The sequence below is a fragment of the Pristis pectinata genome, chromosome 1 (genome assembly GCF_009764475.1).
Source record: "Pristis pectinata isolate sPriPec2 chromosome 1, sPriPec2.1.pri, whole genome shotgun sequence".
Taxonomy (NCBI): Eukaryota; Metazoa; Chordata; class Chondrichthyes; order Rhinopristiformes; family Pristidae; genus Pristis; species Pristis pectinata.
In genome coordinates, this window is record NC_067405.1 from 143,320,436 (window position 1) to 143,339,093 (window position 18,658).

Consider the following 18,658-nt stretch of genomic DNA (forward strand, 5'->3'; position numbering starts at 1 on the left):
GCAGAGAGTGGTGGGTGCCTGGAGTGGGCTACCAGGTGTGGTAGTGGAACCAGATACAATAGTGGTGTTTAAAAGGCTTTTAGACGGACTCATGAATATGCAGGTAATGGAGGGATATGGATCATGCACAGGCAGAAGGGATTTAGTTTAATTTGGCATCATGGTTGGCACAGACATTGTGGGCCGAAGGGCCTGTACCTGTGGTGTACTGTTCTGTGTTCTGTGGTATTTTGAAGGAAACTTCTCCCCAGCATCCCTCAACACACTGAAGCCAGTTATTTGTTTGTTAACACATTGCTGTTTGTGGGAGCACGCTGTGCACTCCTGCCATTGGAGTGTTTCCCCATTGACTTTGTCAATGGGCAAGCACTACTTTAATGTCAAGAGGGGTCACTTTCACCCTTCACCCCTGGAGCTCAGCTCTCTTGTCCCTGTTGGGTGTAAGGCTGCAATGAGGTGTGGAGCTGGGTCATGTCCAACATAAGCTTTGCTGGTGATTCACAGTCGTAGATTTAGACAGCACGGAAACAAGCCTTTCGGCCCAACTCATCTAGGCTGACTAGGGTGCCTACCTACGCTTGTCCCATTTGCCTGTGTTTGACCCATATCCCTCTAAACCTTTCCTAACTATGTACCTGTCCAAATGTTTATTAAATGTTGTAATCGTACCTGCCTCCACCACTTCCTCTGGCAGCTCGTTCCATATACCCACCCTCCGTGTAAAAACTTGCCCCACAGGTCCACTTTAAATCTCTCCCCTCTCACCTTAAAACTATGCCCTCTAGTTTTAGACTCCTCTACCCTGGGAAGAGACTGTGGCTGTCTACCCTATCTATGCCCCTCGTGATTTTGTAAACCTCTATAAGATCACCCCTCAGCCTCTTTCGCTCCAGGGAGAACAGTCCCAGCCTATCCTTATAGCTCAAGCCCTCCACACCTGGCAACATTCTTGTGAATCTTTTCCGCACTCTCTCCAGTGTAATCACATCCTTCCCGTAGTAAGGCGACCAGAACTGCACGCAATACTCCCTGTGGTCTCACCAATGTCTTGTATAGCTGTAACATGACATTCCCAACTCCTGTACTCAATGCTTTGACCAATGAAATCAAGCATGCCGTGCACCTTCTTCAACACCCTGTGTCTCTACTTTCGGGGAACTGTGTACTTTGACCCCTAGGTCCCTCTGTTGAACAACACTCCCCGGGGCCCTGCCGTGGTTTAACCATTCAAAGTGCATCACTTCGCACTTGCCCAAGTTAAGTTCCATCTGTCGTTCCTTTGCCCACTTTCCCAGTTGACCTAGACCCTGTTGTAACCTTAGACAACCATCAATTTTGGCGTCATCCACAAACTTACTGATGAAGCCACCTGCATTCTCATCCAGGCCATTAATATAGATGACAAACAGTGGACCCAGCACCGACCCCTGCGGCACACCACTGGTCACAGGCCTCCAATCTGAAAGGTGACCCTCCACTACCACCCTCTGCCTCCTTCCACCAAGCCAATTTTGTATCCATGCAGGCAGAGTAATGTAGCAGTTAGCACAACACTATTACAGAGCCAGCGACCTGGGTTCAATTCCCACCGCTGTCTGTAAGGAGTTTGTACGTTCTCCCCGTGACTGCATGGGTTTCCTCCGGGTGTTCCAGTTTCCTCCTACGTTCCAAAGGCGTATGGGTTAGGAAGTCATGGGCATGCTATGTTGGCGCCGGAAGCGTGGCGACACTTGCGGGCTGCCCCCAGAACATTCTATGCAAAAGATGTATTTCACTGTATTGGTATTGGTTTATTATTGTCACTTGTACTGAGGTACAGTGAAAAACTTGTCTTGCATACTGTTCGTACAGATCAATTCATTACACAGTGCAGATACATTGAGTTAGTACAGAGTGCGTTGAGGTAGTTCAGGTAAAAATAATAACAGAATACAGAATAAAGTGTCACAGCTACAGGGAAGTGCATTGCAGGTAGACAATAAGGTGCAAGGTCACAACAAGGTAGATTGTGAGGTCAAGAGTTCATCTCATCGTATAAGGGACCCGTTCAATAGTCCTATCACGGTGGGATAGAAGCTGTCCTTGTCTGGTGGTATGTGCCCTCAGGCTCCTGTATCTTCAGCCTGGTGGGAGAGGAGAGAAGAGAGAATGACCTGGGTGGGTGGGGTCTTTGATTATTTTGGCTGCTTCGCCAAGGCAGTGAGAGGTATAGACAAGAGTCCATGGAGGGGGAGTCTGATTTCTGTGACACGCTGGGCTGTGTCCACAGCCCTCTGCAGTTTCTTGCAGTCCTGGGTAGATCAATTGCCATACCAAGCCGTGATACATCCAGATAGGATGCTTTCTGTGGTCATTGATAAAAGTTGGTGAGTGTCAAAGGGGACATGCCAAATCTGTTTAGCCTCCTGACAAAGTAGAGGTGCTGGTGAGTTTTCTTGGCCTTGGCATCTACGTGGTTGGACCAGGACAGCCTATTGGTGATGTTCATGCCTAGGAACTTGAAGCTCTCAACCCTCTCGACCTCAGCACCACTGATGTAGACAGGTGCATGTACACCCCGCCCCTTTCCTGAAGTCAATGACCAGCTTTCTTGTTTTGTTGACATTGAGGGAAAGGTTGTTGTCATGACACTATGTCACTAAAATCCCTATCTCCTTCCCGTACTCCGTCTCATCGTTATTTGAGATATGGCCCACTACGGTGGTATCATCTGCAAACTTGTAGATGGAACAGAATCTGGTCACGCAGTCATGAGTGTATAAGGAGCAGAGTAGAAGGCTGAGGATGCAGCCTTGTGGGGCACCAGTATTGAGAATTATTGTGCTGGAGGTGTTGTTGCCTATCCTCACTGATTGATTCACTGTGTTTCGATGTACATGTGACTAATAAAGAAATCTTACCTTATCTTAATTTCCCACACACAGATCCATGCTGACTACCCCTAATCAGTCCTCGCCTTTCCAAATGCAGTGAGATCTCGAGAGATGGGACTGTCATTGGGTTTTTCCTGTGTTTCTGGGACTTGCTCAGGTGACCATCTTGGTCGGCATGGACGACTTGGGCCGAAGGGCCTGTTTCCGTGCTGTGTGTCTCTCTGGTGATTTTATACTTAGTGCATAACCCCTAGCTGTACTCCTCTGGTTTGAGTACATCCTGTACAGATGTTGCTGACTAACAGTATTGTTGCAGCACAGACTTCCATGAGCAGATGCTGGCATCAGATTAAATGGTTAAAATTGTGATGCACTCAATGATGTGACGTTCCTATTAAGTAAAAGACTGGAGGGTAGCTCATGTTGTTCCGTTGTTTAATGAAGGCTCTAAAAAGTAAACCAGGTAATTACAGGCCGGTGTGCCTGACATCAGTAGTAGGTAAATTATTGGAAGGTGTTCTGAGAGCTCGGATATACAAGTATTTGGACAGCCAAGGGCTGATTAAGGATCAGCTTTGTTTGTGGTAGATCGTGTTTAATGAATCTTGTAGAGCTTTTCGAGGAGGTTACCAAGAAAGTAGCTGAAGGAAAGGCTGTGGATGTTGTCTACATGGACTTTGGTAAGGCCTTTGACAAGGTCCCACATGGGAGGTTAGTTCAGAAGGTTCAGCCACTAGCTATCCATGGAGAGGTTGTAAACTGGATTCAAAATTGGCTGTGTGGGAGAAGACAGAGAGTGGTAGTGGATGATTGTTTCTCAGACTGGAGGCCTGTGACTAGTGGTGTGCCTCAGGGATCTGTGCTGGGACCATGTTGTTTGTTGTATATAGCAATGATCTAGATGATAATGTGGTAAATTTGGATCAGCAAGTTTGCTGATGACACTAAGATTGGAGGTGTGGTGGGCAGCGAGGAAGGCTTTCAAAGCTTGCAGGGGGATCTGAACCAACTGGAAAAATGGGCCAGAAAATGGCAGATAGAATTTAATGCAGACGAGTGTGAGGTGTTGCATTTTGGAAGGACAAATCAAGGTAGGACGTACACTGGTAGGGCACTGAGGAGTGCGGAGGAACAAAGGGATCTGGGAGTTCAGATACATAATTCCCTGAAAGTGGCGTCACAGGTAGACAGGGTTGTAAAAAAGGCTTTTGGCAGCCTGGCATTCATAAATGAAAGTATTGAGTATAGGAGTTGGGATGTTATGGTGAGGTTGTATAAGACATTGGTGAGGCCAAATTTAGAGTATTGTGTGCAGTTCTGGTCACCTAACTATAGGAAGGATATCAGTAAGATTGAAGGAGTTCAGAGGAGATTTACTAGAATGTTGCCGGGTCTTCAGGGGTTGAGTTACAGGGAAAGATTGAACAGGTTAGGACTTTATTCCTTGGAGCGCAGAAGAATGAGGGGAGATTTGATAGAGGTTTACAAAATTATGAGTGGTTTAGACAATGCGAGTAGGCTCTTTCCACCTAGATTAGGAGAGATAAGTACAAGAGGACATGGCTGTAGGGTGAAAGGGGAAAGATTTAGGGGGAACATTAGGGGGAACTTCTTCACTCAGAGAGTGGTGGGAGTGTGAAACGAGCTGTCATCTGACATGGTAAATGCGGGCTCACTCTCAAGTTTTAAGAATAAATTGGATAGATACATGGACGGGAGAGGTCTGGAGGGTTATGAACTGGGTGCAGGTAAATGGGACTAGCAGAATAAAGTTTTGGCACAGACTAGAAGGGCCGAATGGCCTGTTTTCTGTGTTGTAGTATCCTATGGTTCTATGATGAGTTCAACACCCTAAAAATAAGGAGTTTAATTGAAATGGGCCACAATTGTTTCTCCTCTGTTTCATGTTATTAGAAGACTGGCCAATGACTGTTCAGCTTGGCGGATGACCCCTGGATGCACCAGTGAACCCCCGTGGACCAGCACTGGGCATTCATACCAACAGGCCTTTGGACATCTTTAAGTCTTGTCCTGTAACACGGGCAAATGGAACATACTCAGATGGACATCTTGGTTGCCATGGACGAGATGGGCCGAAGGGCCTGCTTCCATGCAGTATAACTCTGTAGACTGTATAAAGTGAGGGTAATTGGTTTATTATTGTCAGATGTACCAAGATACAGTGAAAAAACTTTGCTTTGCAAGCCATCCATACAGATCATTCCAAAACACAAGTACATCAAGGTAGTACAAAGGACAAATCAATAACAAAATGCAGAATATAGTGTAACAGAGAAAGTGCAGTGCAGGCAGAACAGTTACAGTTATTGGTGTTGGGTATGCCAGAATAAAGGAATGTAAAAATGGGAAGACCTTTAACTGTGATCTCCATTTGCCTTGCGTTTCTTTTGCCCTTTGGGTATTTATCCGATTCATAGAACATAGAACAGTACAGCACAGAACAGGCTCTTCGGCCCACAATGTTGTGCCGACATAGCTAATCCCTCCTACCTACAGAATGCCCATATCCCTCTATTTTCCTCTCATTCATGTGCCCATCCAAGCCCCTCTTAAAAGCCCCCAGTGAATTTTCCCCCACCACCCTATCAGGCATCCACCACTCTCTCAGTAAAAAATGTACCCCTCACGTCTGTTCTGAACCTACCCCATCTCACCTTAAATACATGCCCTCTGGTATTGGATCGCTCAATAATGGGAGAAAGATATTGCTTGTCCACCCTATCTATGCCCCTCATCATTTTATACACTTCCAACAGATCATCCCTCAGCCCCCGCTGAAGTAACTTATGTTGACGCCGGAAGCGTGGCGACACTTGCGGGCTGCCCCCAGAACACTCGTCACAAGAGATGTATTTCACTGTGTGTTTCGATGTACATGTGACTAATAAAGATATCTTATCCTTAGATTTCCTGATACAGAGTCTCGACCATCCTTTTGCCTCCACAGATGCTGCCTGACCTGATGAGTTCATCCAGCAGTTTGTTTATTCCACCATTTTTTTCAGACAATGTAACTTCTCGTCTTGTCTTGCATTCTTGGGCCATTAACCTTAAAACTGAGTAATTACACGTTGTATCAGGCTCTGATGTGACTTTTTAATGAATGGTGGTGTTGAAATTGCAACATCATCCTGTTAATGTAAATTGTAATTACCTCCCAAGATCTGTGATTCCTTCAGTACCACACAATGTGGCAAAGTAAATGCCATGACATTATCTCCTGTCAGCTTGGTTCTGTGCTCAGTTGGTTTAGTGTCATGTTTGCTTTGAACGAATGTTCTGAGGATTTAAATGTTAGGCACCTTGTGAATCTCTGAGAGGGCACTTCCTCCTGCAAGGAACACCTTAGCTTCTTCATTGTTTTCCTCATAACTTGGTCTTGACACTGTCACCCTGTTTATTTGGTACCCCATCCACCACTCTAGGCATTTGTTCCTTTCTAGGCCTCTATGTAGCTGTCTGTATGTTTTTCCCTATCCCTCTCTCCCCCGCCGTCTATATATTCCTCTCTCCTTCTGTTCCTCCCTCTCTCTCTCTCTGTTCCTCTCTCTCTCTGTTCCTCCCTCTCTCTGTCTGTTCCTCTCTCTCTCTTTTCCCCTCTCTCTCTGTTCCTCCCTCTCTCTCTCTCTGTTCCCCTCTCTCTCTGTTCCTCCCTCTCTCTCTCTCTGTTCCCCTCTCTCTCTGTTCCTCCCTCTCTCTCTCTGTTCCTCTCTCTCTCTTTTCCCCTCTCTCCTTCTGTTCCTCCCTCTCTCTCTCTGTTCCTCCCTCTCTCTCTCTCTGTTCCTCTCTCTCTCTCTTTTCCCCTCTCTCTCTGTTCCTCCCTCTCTCTCTCCCTCTTTCTCTGTTCCTCTCTCTCTCTATCGTCTGCCCTCTCTAGATCCCCTCTAGCCCCCCTCTAGCCCCCATCCCCTCCCCTTCTCTCCCATCCCCACCCCTTCTCTCCCTCTATGCCTGCCCCTTCTCTATCCCCTTCTCTCCCTCTACCCCCCTCCCCCCCTTCCTCCCTCTACCCAGACAACCAGAACTGCACATGGTATTGCACAATCTTGCAGTGAGTTTTGTGGTATTAGCCTTCCGCACTACTGTTACTCTGATGTCATGTCTCCCTCGGCCTTTTACCTCGATGGCTCTCCGTCCCTCCAAAGGACGTGATCCAGCTCCACTTTTTCACTGAAGCACCTGTACAGCTCACTTTTCAGCTCAAGTACTGGGCACTGACAGAAGGCAGCAGAAAGTAATTTTGAAAATGCATTTAAGATCCTAAGTGATTTTAAGAAATGGCTTCCACTGATAGGAAAGTAATTGAAAGCCACTGTCGGAGAACTCCGGCCACGCCCGGCTTGTAACGATCTGGGCAGCCTAAGCAGATTCAGTAGGAACTTTTAAAAAGGGGATTGAATAAATAATCATCCCACAGAGATCTGTGAATCTCTGGAATGCTGTGACCCAGCGTGCAGAGGTTGCTCAGCTGTTGAGTATTCAAGGTGAAGTGGGTTGATTTTAGGGCACTGGGCAGGAATGCGGATTTGACGGACAATCAGCCACGATAATGTGGAATGGCAGAACAGGATTGAGGGGCTGAAAGGCCTGTTCCTGCTGCTATTTCTTCGTGTTATAAGGGGAAATATTTTGAAGGGATTTTGTGGAAGATAAATTTGCATTGTTCTTTCGAAGTGCCGACAAGAGTTCAATGGGCTGAATGGCCTGTTTGAGGTTTTTAAAATTCTTTTCCCCCATCCTTATTAATTGGAGCGTAGGAAACTGAGGGGTGATCTTATGGAGGTGTATAAAATCATGAGGGGCGATTTTACAGAGGTGTATAAAATCATGAAGGGCATCGATAGGGTGAATGCACTCAGTCCTTTTCCCAGTTGGAGAATCAAGAACTAGAGGGCTTAGGTTTAAGGTGAGAGGGGAGAGATTTAATAGGAACCTGAGGGGCAACTTTTTCACCCAGAGGGTGGTCCGTATGTGGAACGAGCTGCCAGAGGAAGTGGTTGAGGCAGGTACATTGACAACACTTGGACAAGTACATGGATAGGAAAGGTTCAGAGGGATATGGGCCAAACGTGGGCAGATGGGACTAGCTTAGATGGCAGTTGTAGTCGGCATGGACCAGTTGGGCCGAAGGGCCTGTTTCCCTGCTGTATGACCCTATGATACTCGATACTCTTTACTGTAAATTTTGAGAGAATTGTGGGAACCTGCAGTTGCAATGAGGCATTTTTTTTTAGGGATGATTTGATTTTAGATTTGGCCTGGTTGAATGATTGGAAAAATATTGCTGCTGGAAGTACTTCAAGAGGGCGAGAGCAGAGACAGAATGCGTCAGTCTTCAATGCATATTGTGAGCTGGGGAGCTGGTTGTCCGAAGAGGGAGAGGCCAGCATTTAGTTCTCCATCTCCTGGGGTCTGTAGAGACCCCAGTCTATTTGTTAATCTGCAGTAAATTATTGGTATTGGTTTATTATTGTCACTTGTACTGAGGTACAGTGAAAAACTTGTCTTGCATACTGTTCGTACAGATCAATTCATTACACAGTGTAGTTACATTGGGTTAGTACAGAGTGCATTGAGGTAGTACAGGTAGAAACAATAACAGTACAGAGTAAAGTGTCACAGCTACAGAGAAAGTGCAGTGCAATAAGGTGCAAGGTCACAACAAGGTAGATCGTGAGGTCAGAGTCCATCTCATCGTATAAGGGAACCGTTCAATAGTCTTATCACAGTGCGATAGAAGCTGTCTTTGAGTCTGGTGGTACGTGCCCTCAGGCTCCTTATGAACAAGCTCGATGCTGGTGTTTAACTGACAGCTGTCCTTCTGCTTTGAACTTCAGTGCCAACCTATCCAAGGCGGCCTGGGGAATGCTGGAGAAGAACGGCATTCAGCTGATGATCCGCTCATACGAACTGGGAGTTCTGTACCTGCCTGAGGCCTTCGTAAGTTCCTTTCTGAAACCCTGTCTGTTCATCTCTTCATTTAACTTCGGTCTAAAAATAACCACACCAAGCTGGTTCACTCTTGCTGGCCAGTCAGCTCCTTCACCTCCCCTTCTTGCTTTGTGCTTGTCAAAGCCACGATTTGGGAGTGGGTGATAACGTTGGAAGGCATGAATTCGTCTATTTTGACAGAAAAATGAAGAAGAGCCATGTTGTCAAAATGGTGAGAGATTGTACTGTTCTGAGACGCAGCAGGACCTGAGTATCTTAAAGCGTGATTTGCAATAGATAAGATATCTTTATTAGTCACGTACATCGAAACACACAGTGAAATGCATCTTTTGCGTAGCGTGTTCTGGGGGCAGCCCGCAAGTGTCACCACGCTTCCGGCGCCAACATAGCATGCCCACAACTTCCTAACCTGTACATCTTTGGAATGTGGGAGGAAACCGGAGCACCCGGAGGAAACCCACACAGACACAATAGGTCACGTTATCGGTTTGCAGATGATACCACCATAGTGGGCCGTATCTCAAATAACAATGAGGTGCTGGCTGTCCACTCTATCTATGCCTCTCATAATCTTATACACCTCTGTCAAGTCACCTCTCATCCTGCATCGCTCCAAAGAGAAAAGCCCTAGCTCACTCAACCTTTCCTCATAAGACATGTTCTCTAATCCAGGCAGCATCCTGGTAAATCTCTGCACCCTCTCTAAAGCTTCCACATCCTTCCTATAATGAGGTGACCAGAACTGAACACAATACTCCAAGTGTGGTCTAACCAGAACTTTATCTTCCAAAGTGTATCACTTCACACTTCTCCAGATTGAACTCCATCTGCCACTTATCCACCCAGCTCTGCATTCTGTCTATATCCCGTTGTAACATACGACAACCTTCTACACTATCCACGACACCTCCAACCTTCATGTCATCTGCAGACTTACTAACCTATCCCTCCACTTTCTCATCCAAGTCATTTATAAAAATCACAAAGAGCAGGGGTCCCAGAACAGATCCCTGCGGAACACCACTGGTCACTGACCTCCAGGCAGAATACACTCCATCTAATACCACCCTCTGCCTTCTCTGGGCAAGCCAATTCCAAACCCACATGGCCAAGTCTCCATGGATCCCATGCCTCATGACTTTCTGGATGAGCCTACTATGGGGAACCTTGTCAAACGCTTTACTGAAGTCCATATACACCACATCCACCGCTCTACCTTCATCTATTTGTTTTGTCACCTCCTCGGAAAACTCAGTCAGGCTCTTGAAGCACAACCTGCCCCTCACAAAGCCATGCTGACTATCCCTACTAAGACTATGCTTCTCCAAATGCTCATAAATCCTGTGCCTAAGAATTCTCTCCAATAGTTTGCCCACCATGGAATTAAGACTCACTGCTCTACAATTCCCAGGATTATCCCTATTACCTTTCTTGAACAAGGAAACAACATTTGCCATCCTCCATTCCTCTGGTAGCACTCCTGTGGCCAAGGAGGATGCAAATATCGTCAAAGCCCCAGCAATCTCTTCCCTTGCTTCCCGTAGGAACCTGGGGTATATCCCGTCTAGCCCTGGGGACTTATCTATCCTAATGTTTTTCAGCCTCCAACACTGCCTCTTTCTTAACCTCAACATGCTTCAGCACATTAACCTGTTCTACGCTGACCTTAGAGTAGAGGAAAGTGAATGTGGTACCTTTTATTCAAGAAAGGCAGCAGGGATAAGCCACTAATTACGGACCTGTGGACCACTGGAAAAAAAATGTGAGGGACGGAATTAATCAGCACTTGGAGACACGGATTAGTGAAGGAGAATCAGCATGGCTTTGTTAATGGAAAATTTTGTTGATCTAATTCGATGAAATTTCTCAAAGCGGTAACTAAGGACATCAATGAGAGCAGTGTGTTAAGGCAACCTACCATGACTTCAGTAAGGCTTTTGACAAGGTCCCATTGGGAGACTGGTCCAAATAGAGTCCTTGAGAACCAAGGCACACTGGAAAATTGGATCCAAAATTGGCTTGGTGATTGGATGCAGAGTGTGATGGTCAGCTGGAAGCCTCTGAGCACTGGTGTACCACAGGGATCGTTGCTGGGACCCTTGCTGTTTAGTTCATACATTAATGATCTGGCTATACATGAAGGAGGTATGACTAAACAAAATGTCCTGGTGTTGTTGAAAGCAAGGAGGTGTCGGATCCGGTTATTTTCGAATCTGCAGGTTCTTTCAGGAGTTCAGGAATGAGTTGGAAACAACTTGGTGCTTCACAAAGTTTTATTGGAAAAGTTTGAAACAAAGAAACAGTCACAGGGCACATGGCACTGCTTTACTACTGGGAGATGAGCCGAGACAAGGGAACTAAAGATGAGCTCGGGCTGGCGGGAAGAGAGCAAGAGCAAGATAAGCAAGAGAGAGATAAGAGGCAAAAGAGAGATTAACAAAAAATGACACCTTTTATACCGGAGATAAGAGGTACTCCTCAGCTAACAATAGTCCAGTCAGGAAACCAATTAGATACCTGTGGCCAAACCAACCACTGAGAAAACACGTATTCACCTGATGGACGAACCAATAAGCTAACAGCGGCCATTCCTTGTGCAGCCACTTGAGGTGTATTAAACACTATACGTGTTTAAAAAAAACTACTTAAAACAGTTGGATCCAACAGAGGGTAGTTATAGACTGCAGAACCACATTGATGGGTTAGTAAGATAGGCAGAGCGATGATAGTTGGACGTTAATCCTGAAAAAATGTGCGGTGGTCCATTTTGGGAGGAGTAATAAGCACAATGAATATTAAGGCCTCATGAAGTACTGAGAAACAGAGGGATCTTGGTGTACAAGTCCAAGGATCCTTGAAGGTAGCAGCGCAGATATATAAAGTGGTCAGGAAGGCGTATGGGACACTTGCCTTCATTAGCCAGGGTATAAAACATAAGAGCAGGGAGATTATGGTACAACTTCAGGCCACAGGTGGACTACCATGTGCAGTTCTAGTTGCCACACTATAGGAAAGATGTGATTGTACTGGAGAAGTTGCAGAGGACATTCACCAGGATGTTGCCTGGGATGGAGCATTTCAGCTATGAGAAGAGGCTGGTGAGGCTGGGTTTGTTTATTCGGAGCGCAGGAGGCTGAGAGGGGACCTGACTGAGATATACAGAAAAAATGAGCAAGAAAAGGAGAAACTTTTACCCTCAGTCTGTGTGTCTGTGGCCAGAGGGCATATGTTTGTATGAGGGTAAGAAATTTTGAGGAGATTTAAGGAAAACATTTGATGAGATATCTTTATTAGTCACATGTACATCAAAACACACAGTGAGATGCATCTTCTGTGCAGTGTTCTGGGGCAGCCCGCAAGTGTCACCACGCTTCCAGCGCCAACATAGCATGCCCACAACTTCCTAACCCGTACGTCTTTGGAATGTGGGAGGAAACCGGAGCACCCGGAGGAAACCCACGCAGACACAGGGAGAACATACAAACTCCTCACAGACAGTGGCCAGAATCGAACCCAGGTCGCTCCTTACAGACGGCGTATTTTACCTCCTTCAGTGTTTTTCAGAGTTGGGAGTCTGGATTTGATCTTTCAGTCCCAGAAGTTCTGTTTTAAGCTCACCTGCTTTGGGTGGAATCTCTGGTCTACTCAAGTCCGGTCTGTAGTATCCGTGCACTACATCAGCTCCTCAAACATTGTCCCCAACATCATTAAGTAACAGAACCAGGAGACCCCTGCTGGCATCTATATTTGGTTCATAAAGTCTCCTTAGTAATGCTGTTAGCATTAAATCACTCTGACCCACCTGCTCCCCACTGCCCTCACTCACCCTGAGGATGGTTGAAGTCTGGAGTGCACTACCTGAGGAGATGCTGGAGGCAAGTACTCTCACCACATTGAAGAAACACTTAGGATGTAAGGCTTTGGTCAGAATGCTGAGTAATGGGATGAGATGGCTGGCATGGACATGTTGGGCCGAAGGGCCTGTTCCTGAGCTCTGTGAGGAGCTAGAACTCAGGGTTGTTTTTTTAAAAATAAGAGATTGACCTTTTAGGTTCCCAGTTGCTCCTCCTCAAAGGGTCCCTAGAGTAGGAGGCAGCAGTGCTGCCAGCAGCACCGCTGTACCACTGGCGTTGGTGCACACCGAGCTTTGATGCTGGTCAATCCCCTTTCCTCTGTATGGCCATTGAGTGAGATCACATGGAGCACTGTGCACATTTCTGTTCTTATACAGCACGGGAACAGGCCCTTCGGCCCAACTGGTCCATGCCGACCAAGATTCCCATCTAAGCTGGTCCCATTTGCCCTCAATTTGGCCCATATCCTATAAATCTTTCCTGTCCAAGTACCTTTTAAATGTTGTTAACGTACCTGCCTCAACCACTTCTTCTGGCAGCTCATTCCTTATACTGACCACCCTCTGGGTGAAAAAGTTGCCCCTCATGTTCCTATTAAATCTCTCCCCTCTCACCTTAAACCTCTGCCCTCTAGTTCTTGATTCCCCAACCCTGGGAAAAAGACTGTGCACATTCATCCTATTGTCGGTAGTGTAGCGGTTAGCATAAGGCTATTACAGCGCCAGCGACCCTGGTTTGATTCCGGCCACTGTCTGTAAGGAGTTTGTACATTCTACCCCCGCATCTGTGTGGGTTTCCTCCGGGTGCTCCGGTTTCCTCCCACATTCCAAAGACGTATGGGTTAGGAAGTTGTGGGCATGCTATGTTGGCGCCGGAAGCGTGGCGACACTTGCGGGCTGCCCCCAGAACACTCTACGCAAAAGATGCATTTCACTGTGTGCTTTGACTAATAAAGATATCTTACGATTTTATACACCTCTATAAGATCACCCCTCAGTCTCCTACACTCCAGTGAATAAAGTTCAGATCTGCTCAACCTCTCTCCATAACTCAGCCCCTGAAGTCTCAGCAACATCCTCGTAAATCTAAACTCTCCACGTCGTAAAATGAGTTTTAGTGACACTCGAGAGGGAAGTACTAAGATTCAGCAGGATCAGACTGGAGCTGAGAGACGTTAGAAAAGGCTACAACGTCTCAGTGAAGTCTTGATGGGGAAATTTCCTCTGTGAAGGAGACCAAACCAAGGAGCCATAAATGTGAATCTGTTGCTAATAAATCCAGGGGACAACGTGGGAGTAACTTGGGTTGTTTTCTCTGGAGTGTTGGAGGCTGAGAGGCAACCTGATAGAAGTTTATAAAACTATGAGAGGCCTAGACAGAGTAGATCGTCAGAGTCCAGGACTAGAGGGCACAGTCTTAGAATTAGAGGGTACCCATTTAGAACAGAAATGAGAAGAAATTTCTTTAGCCAGAGGGTCGTGGATTTATGGAATTTGTTGCCACGTACAACTGTGGAGGCCCGATCACTGGGGGTGTTTAAGGATGAGATTGATAGGTATCTAATTAGTCAAGGTACCAAGGGATATGGGGAAAAGGCTGGGAACTGGGGCTAGATGGGAGAATAGTTTAGCTCGTGGTGAGGTAGCAGAGCAGACTCGATGGGCCGAATGGCCTGCTTCTGCTCCTTAAGTCTTGTGATCTTGTGAGTCTTTTACCCAGGGTGGAAATGTCAAATACAAGAGGGTGAAACTTTAAGGTGAGAGGGGGAAAGTTTAAAGGAGATTTACAAGACAATTCTGTTACAGAGAGAGTGGTGGGTGCCTGGAATGTGCTGCCAGGGGTGGTGGTGGAGGCAGGTATGATAACAATGTTTAAGAGACAGACACACAAACATCGAGGGATATTGACCGTGTGCAGGCAAATAGAATTAGTTTAGATTGGTGTCATGGTCAGCACAGACACAGTGGGCTGAAGGGCCTGTCTCTCTGCTGCATTGTTCTATGTTCTTACACCTCACTGCCCAGAGAGAAGCTCATTTGTGTGCAGATGTTTTGAAGGGAAAGCTAAGTAAACTTTTCAGGGAGAACGAAATAAAGGAATTTTTCTTCATTCATGCTTCCGATGTCGCTGTTGCCAACAAGGCCAGCATTTATTGCCCATCCTTCCTCTTCTTTGAGAAGGTAGGGGTGAGCCACCTTCTTGAACTGCTGTAGTCCTTCTGAAGGTGCTCCCGCAATGTTGTTGGGGAGGGAGTTCCAGGACTTAGACCAAGGATGAAGGACCGATATTTCCAGATGGGGGTGGTGTTCTCATCTGCCTGCTGCTGCCCTTGGCCGCCTTGGTAGTGGAGGTGGCGGCTTTGGGAGGCGCTGTCGGAGTAGCCTGGGTGAGACAGCAGTGCGTTTGGGACCTGGCAGCCACTGTGTGCTGCCGATGAGGGAGAGAGTCATCGTGGCCGTGGATGGGGTGTCCCTCAGAATGAATTTATTGCTCTTTTGCCTCCTGAATATTTTATCTAGAGGGGCATTTGTGTGTGTGTGTGTGTGTGTGGGAAATGTGTGATCAGAATACCAGGAAGGTTACAATGACTGCTACTTCTGCATTGCATTGAATGTCAAACTGCATGTTGTATATTCACGCTGACCATTGCATCCACATGATGGGAGTATCTACATGAGGCGCTGCCTCAAGAAGGCAACGTCGATCATCAAAGATCATAAGAAATAGGAGCAGGAGTCGGCCATCTGGCCCATCGAGCCCGCTCCACCATTCAATAAGATCATGGCTGATCTGGCCGTGGACTCAGCTCCACCTACCTGCCTTTCCCCATAACCCTTAATTCCCTGACTATGCAAAGATCTATCTAACTGTCTTAAATATATTTAATGAGGTAGCCTCTACTGCTTCCCTGCGCAGAGAATTCCACAGATTCACTAATCTCTGGGAAAAACAGCTCCTCATCTCCCCGAATCTCCCCCCCCCCCAAAATCTTGAGGCAATGTCCCCTAGTTCTAGTTCTAGATCCCCACTATCTGAACCATGTCATCTTCTCACAGCTACCGTCGGGCAGGAGGTACAGAAGCCTGAAGTTCCACACCACCAGGTTCAAGAACAGCTACTTCCCTTCAACCATTCGGTTCTTGAACCAACCTGCACAACCCTAATCACTACCTCAGTGTAGCAACACTATGACTAATTTGACCACTTTGCACTGCAATGGACCTTTTTTTTTGTTCTAATTATGTTCTTTCATGTAAAAATTGTGTATAATTTCTGTTTTTTTGTGTGAATTCTGCTGATATGATGTTATGTGCCTGTGATGCTGCTGCAAGTAAGATTTTCATTGTACCTGTGCACACGTGTAGTTGTGCAGATGACAATAAACTTGACTTTGAATCTGACCATATCATTGTTTGACCTGTCTCTCTAAACCAATAGGGGATAGGAACAGGTCGATTCCTGGTACAGAGAGGTCAACTGCCGGACTGCAAGGCACCGGAGATGTCCTTTCCCGTTCCTTACGACCTTCCACCACAGTACTATGGCAACAAAGGTAGGTGATGGCCTTCACTGACCTGTGATCTGTACATGAGAATTCCACCCTAAAACTCTCCACCTCTTACTCCTCCTTTGAGATTGCTTAAACCTCGCCGCTTCCACAGAGCTTTCAATCTCCTCTCCTTGCCTCCTCCCACGAGTCATAGAGTCATACAGCATAGAAACAGGCCCTTCGGCCCAACTGCTCCATGCTGACCAAGGTAGCTATAGTGTGGGGGCTGCTTCGGGACCGTGTTGAAGGCTCTGTGTATTTGCAAGCTGTTGTCTTAATCTTGGTTAATGCTTAAAATAATCTGTGTCGTGAAAGGCAATCAGGAGCGTGGCATTTAGACTGAATTCTGCAGGAAGAACTGTGAAGTGGCATTTAGACAAGCACTTGAACAGGCAGGGACTGGAGGGGTATGGATCATGTCTGGGCATCACGGTTGGCGCAGACATCAAGGCCCGTCGGGCCTGTTCCAGTGCTGTACCGTTCTGTTGTTCTATGTAGAGTTATACAGCATGTAAATAGAACAGAAGACGTAAGAAATAGGGGCAGGAGGAGGCCATCTGGCCCGTCGAGCCTGCTCCGCCATTCAATAAGATCATGGCTGATCTGGTCGCGGACTCAGATCCACCAACCTGCCTTTTCCCCATAACCCTTAATTCCCCGATTATGCAGAAATCTACCTAACTGTGTCTCCAAATATATTTAATGAGGTAGCCTCTACTGCTTACCTGGGCAGAGAATTCCACAGGTTCACTACTCTCTGGGAAAAGCAGTTTCTCCTCATCTCCATCCTAAATCTATTCCCCTGAATCTTGAGGCTATGTCCCCTAGTGCTAGTCTCCCCTACCAGTGGAAACAACCTTCCTGCCTCTATCTTATCTATCCCTTTCATAGTTTCATATGTTTCTATAAGATCCCCTCTCATTCTTCTGAATTCCAGCGAGTATAGTCCCAGGCGACTCAATCTCTCTTCTTACGCTAACCCCCTCATCTCCAGGATCAACCTGGTGAACGTTCTCTGTACCGCTTCCAAAGCCAGTATATCTTTCCTCAAGTAAGGAGACCAGAACTGCACACAGTACTTCAGGTGCGGCCTCACCAGTACCCTGTACAGTTGCAGCATTACCTCCCTGCTCTTAAATTCAATCCCTCTGGCAATGAAGGCCAACATTACATTTGCCTTCTTGATAACCTGTTGCATCTGCAAACCAACCTTCTGCGATTCATGCACAAGCACTCCCAAGTCCCTCTGCACAACAGCGTGCTGCAATCTTTCACCATTTAAATAATAATCTGATCTTCTATTTTTCCTTCCAAAGTGGATGACCTCACATTTACCAACACTGTACTCCATCTGCCAGACCCTTGCCCACTCACTTAGCCTATCTATATCTCTCTGCAGACCCTCCGCATCCTCTGAACAATTCGCTTTTCCACTCAGTTTAGTGTCATCAGCACACCTAGATATGCTACACTCGGTCCCCTCTTGCAAATCGTTAATGTAGATCGTGAACAGACCATTCAGCCCACTGAGTTCATGCCAGCCATTTATACAAATCCCGTTTTACTCTCTCCCCACATTCCCTCCCCAAATTTCCCCCTGATTCTACAACTCACCGGCACACCACAGACAATTTACAGTGGCCAATTAACCTGCCAACCAGCACATCTTAGGATTGTGGGAGGAAACCAGGGGAGACCAACACAGTCACAGGGAAAACCTGCAAACTCCACACAGACAGCACCAGAGGTCAGGATGGAACCCGGTCACAGACGCTGTGAGGCAACGGTACTACCAGCTGTGCCACTGTGCAGCCAATCACTCCAGATCTCAGTGGCAGCTCCCATCAATGACAGGTTCTCTGTTCTGGGGAACACTGAAGAATTTGCCTCATTACGCTGGCCTTCATCGGTCGGGATATTGAGTACAGGAGTTGGGACGTCATGTTACAGCTGTACAAGCTACATTTGGAGTACTGCGTGCAGTTCTAGTCACCCTGCTATAGGAAGAGTGTCATTGAACTGGAAAGGGTGCAAAGAATGTATACTGGGATGTTACCGAGACCGGAGGATTTGAGTTAGTAGAAGCCGGATAGACTAGGACTTTTTTCCCCAGGGGTGTAGGAGGCTGAGGGGTGACCTTACAGAGGTTTATAAAATCATGAGGGGTGTAGATAATAGCCACAGTGTTTTCCCCATGGTAGGGGAGTCCAAATCTAGAGGGCATGGGTTTAAATTGAGAGGGGAAGGATTTAAAAACACTATAAATTGCCCCTAGCGCACCAGTGCCTTTACTTTCTTAGGAGGCTAAAGAAATTCGGCATGTCCCCTTTGACCCTCACCAATTTTTATAGATGTACCATAGAAAACCTATCTGGATGCACCACGGCTTGGTACGGCAACTGCTGTGC

General features: G+C 46.7%; 1 protein-coding gene across 3 annotated transcripts in view; it reads left to right on the forward strand.

Moving 5' to 3' along the window:
• Positions 1-18,658, forward strand: part of tdp1 (tyrosyl-DNA phosphodiesterase 1) — a 102,756-nt gene that overhangs the window by 74,179 nt on the left and 9,919 nt on the right. For all 3 annotated transcript variants that reach the window (XM_052013487.1, XM_052013480.1, XM_052013495.1), the window contains 2 exons: positions 8,732-8,834; positions 16,139-16,253. In XM_052013487.1, coding sequence (XP_051869447.1) covers positions 8,732-8,834; positions 16,139-16,253 — 218 coding nt within the window. The remainder of the gene's footprint in view (positions 1-8,731; positions 8,835-16,138; positions 16,254-18,658) is intronic.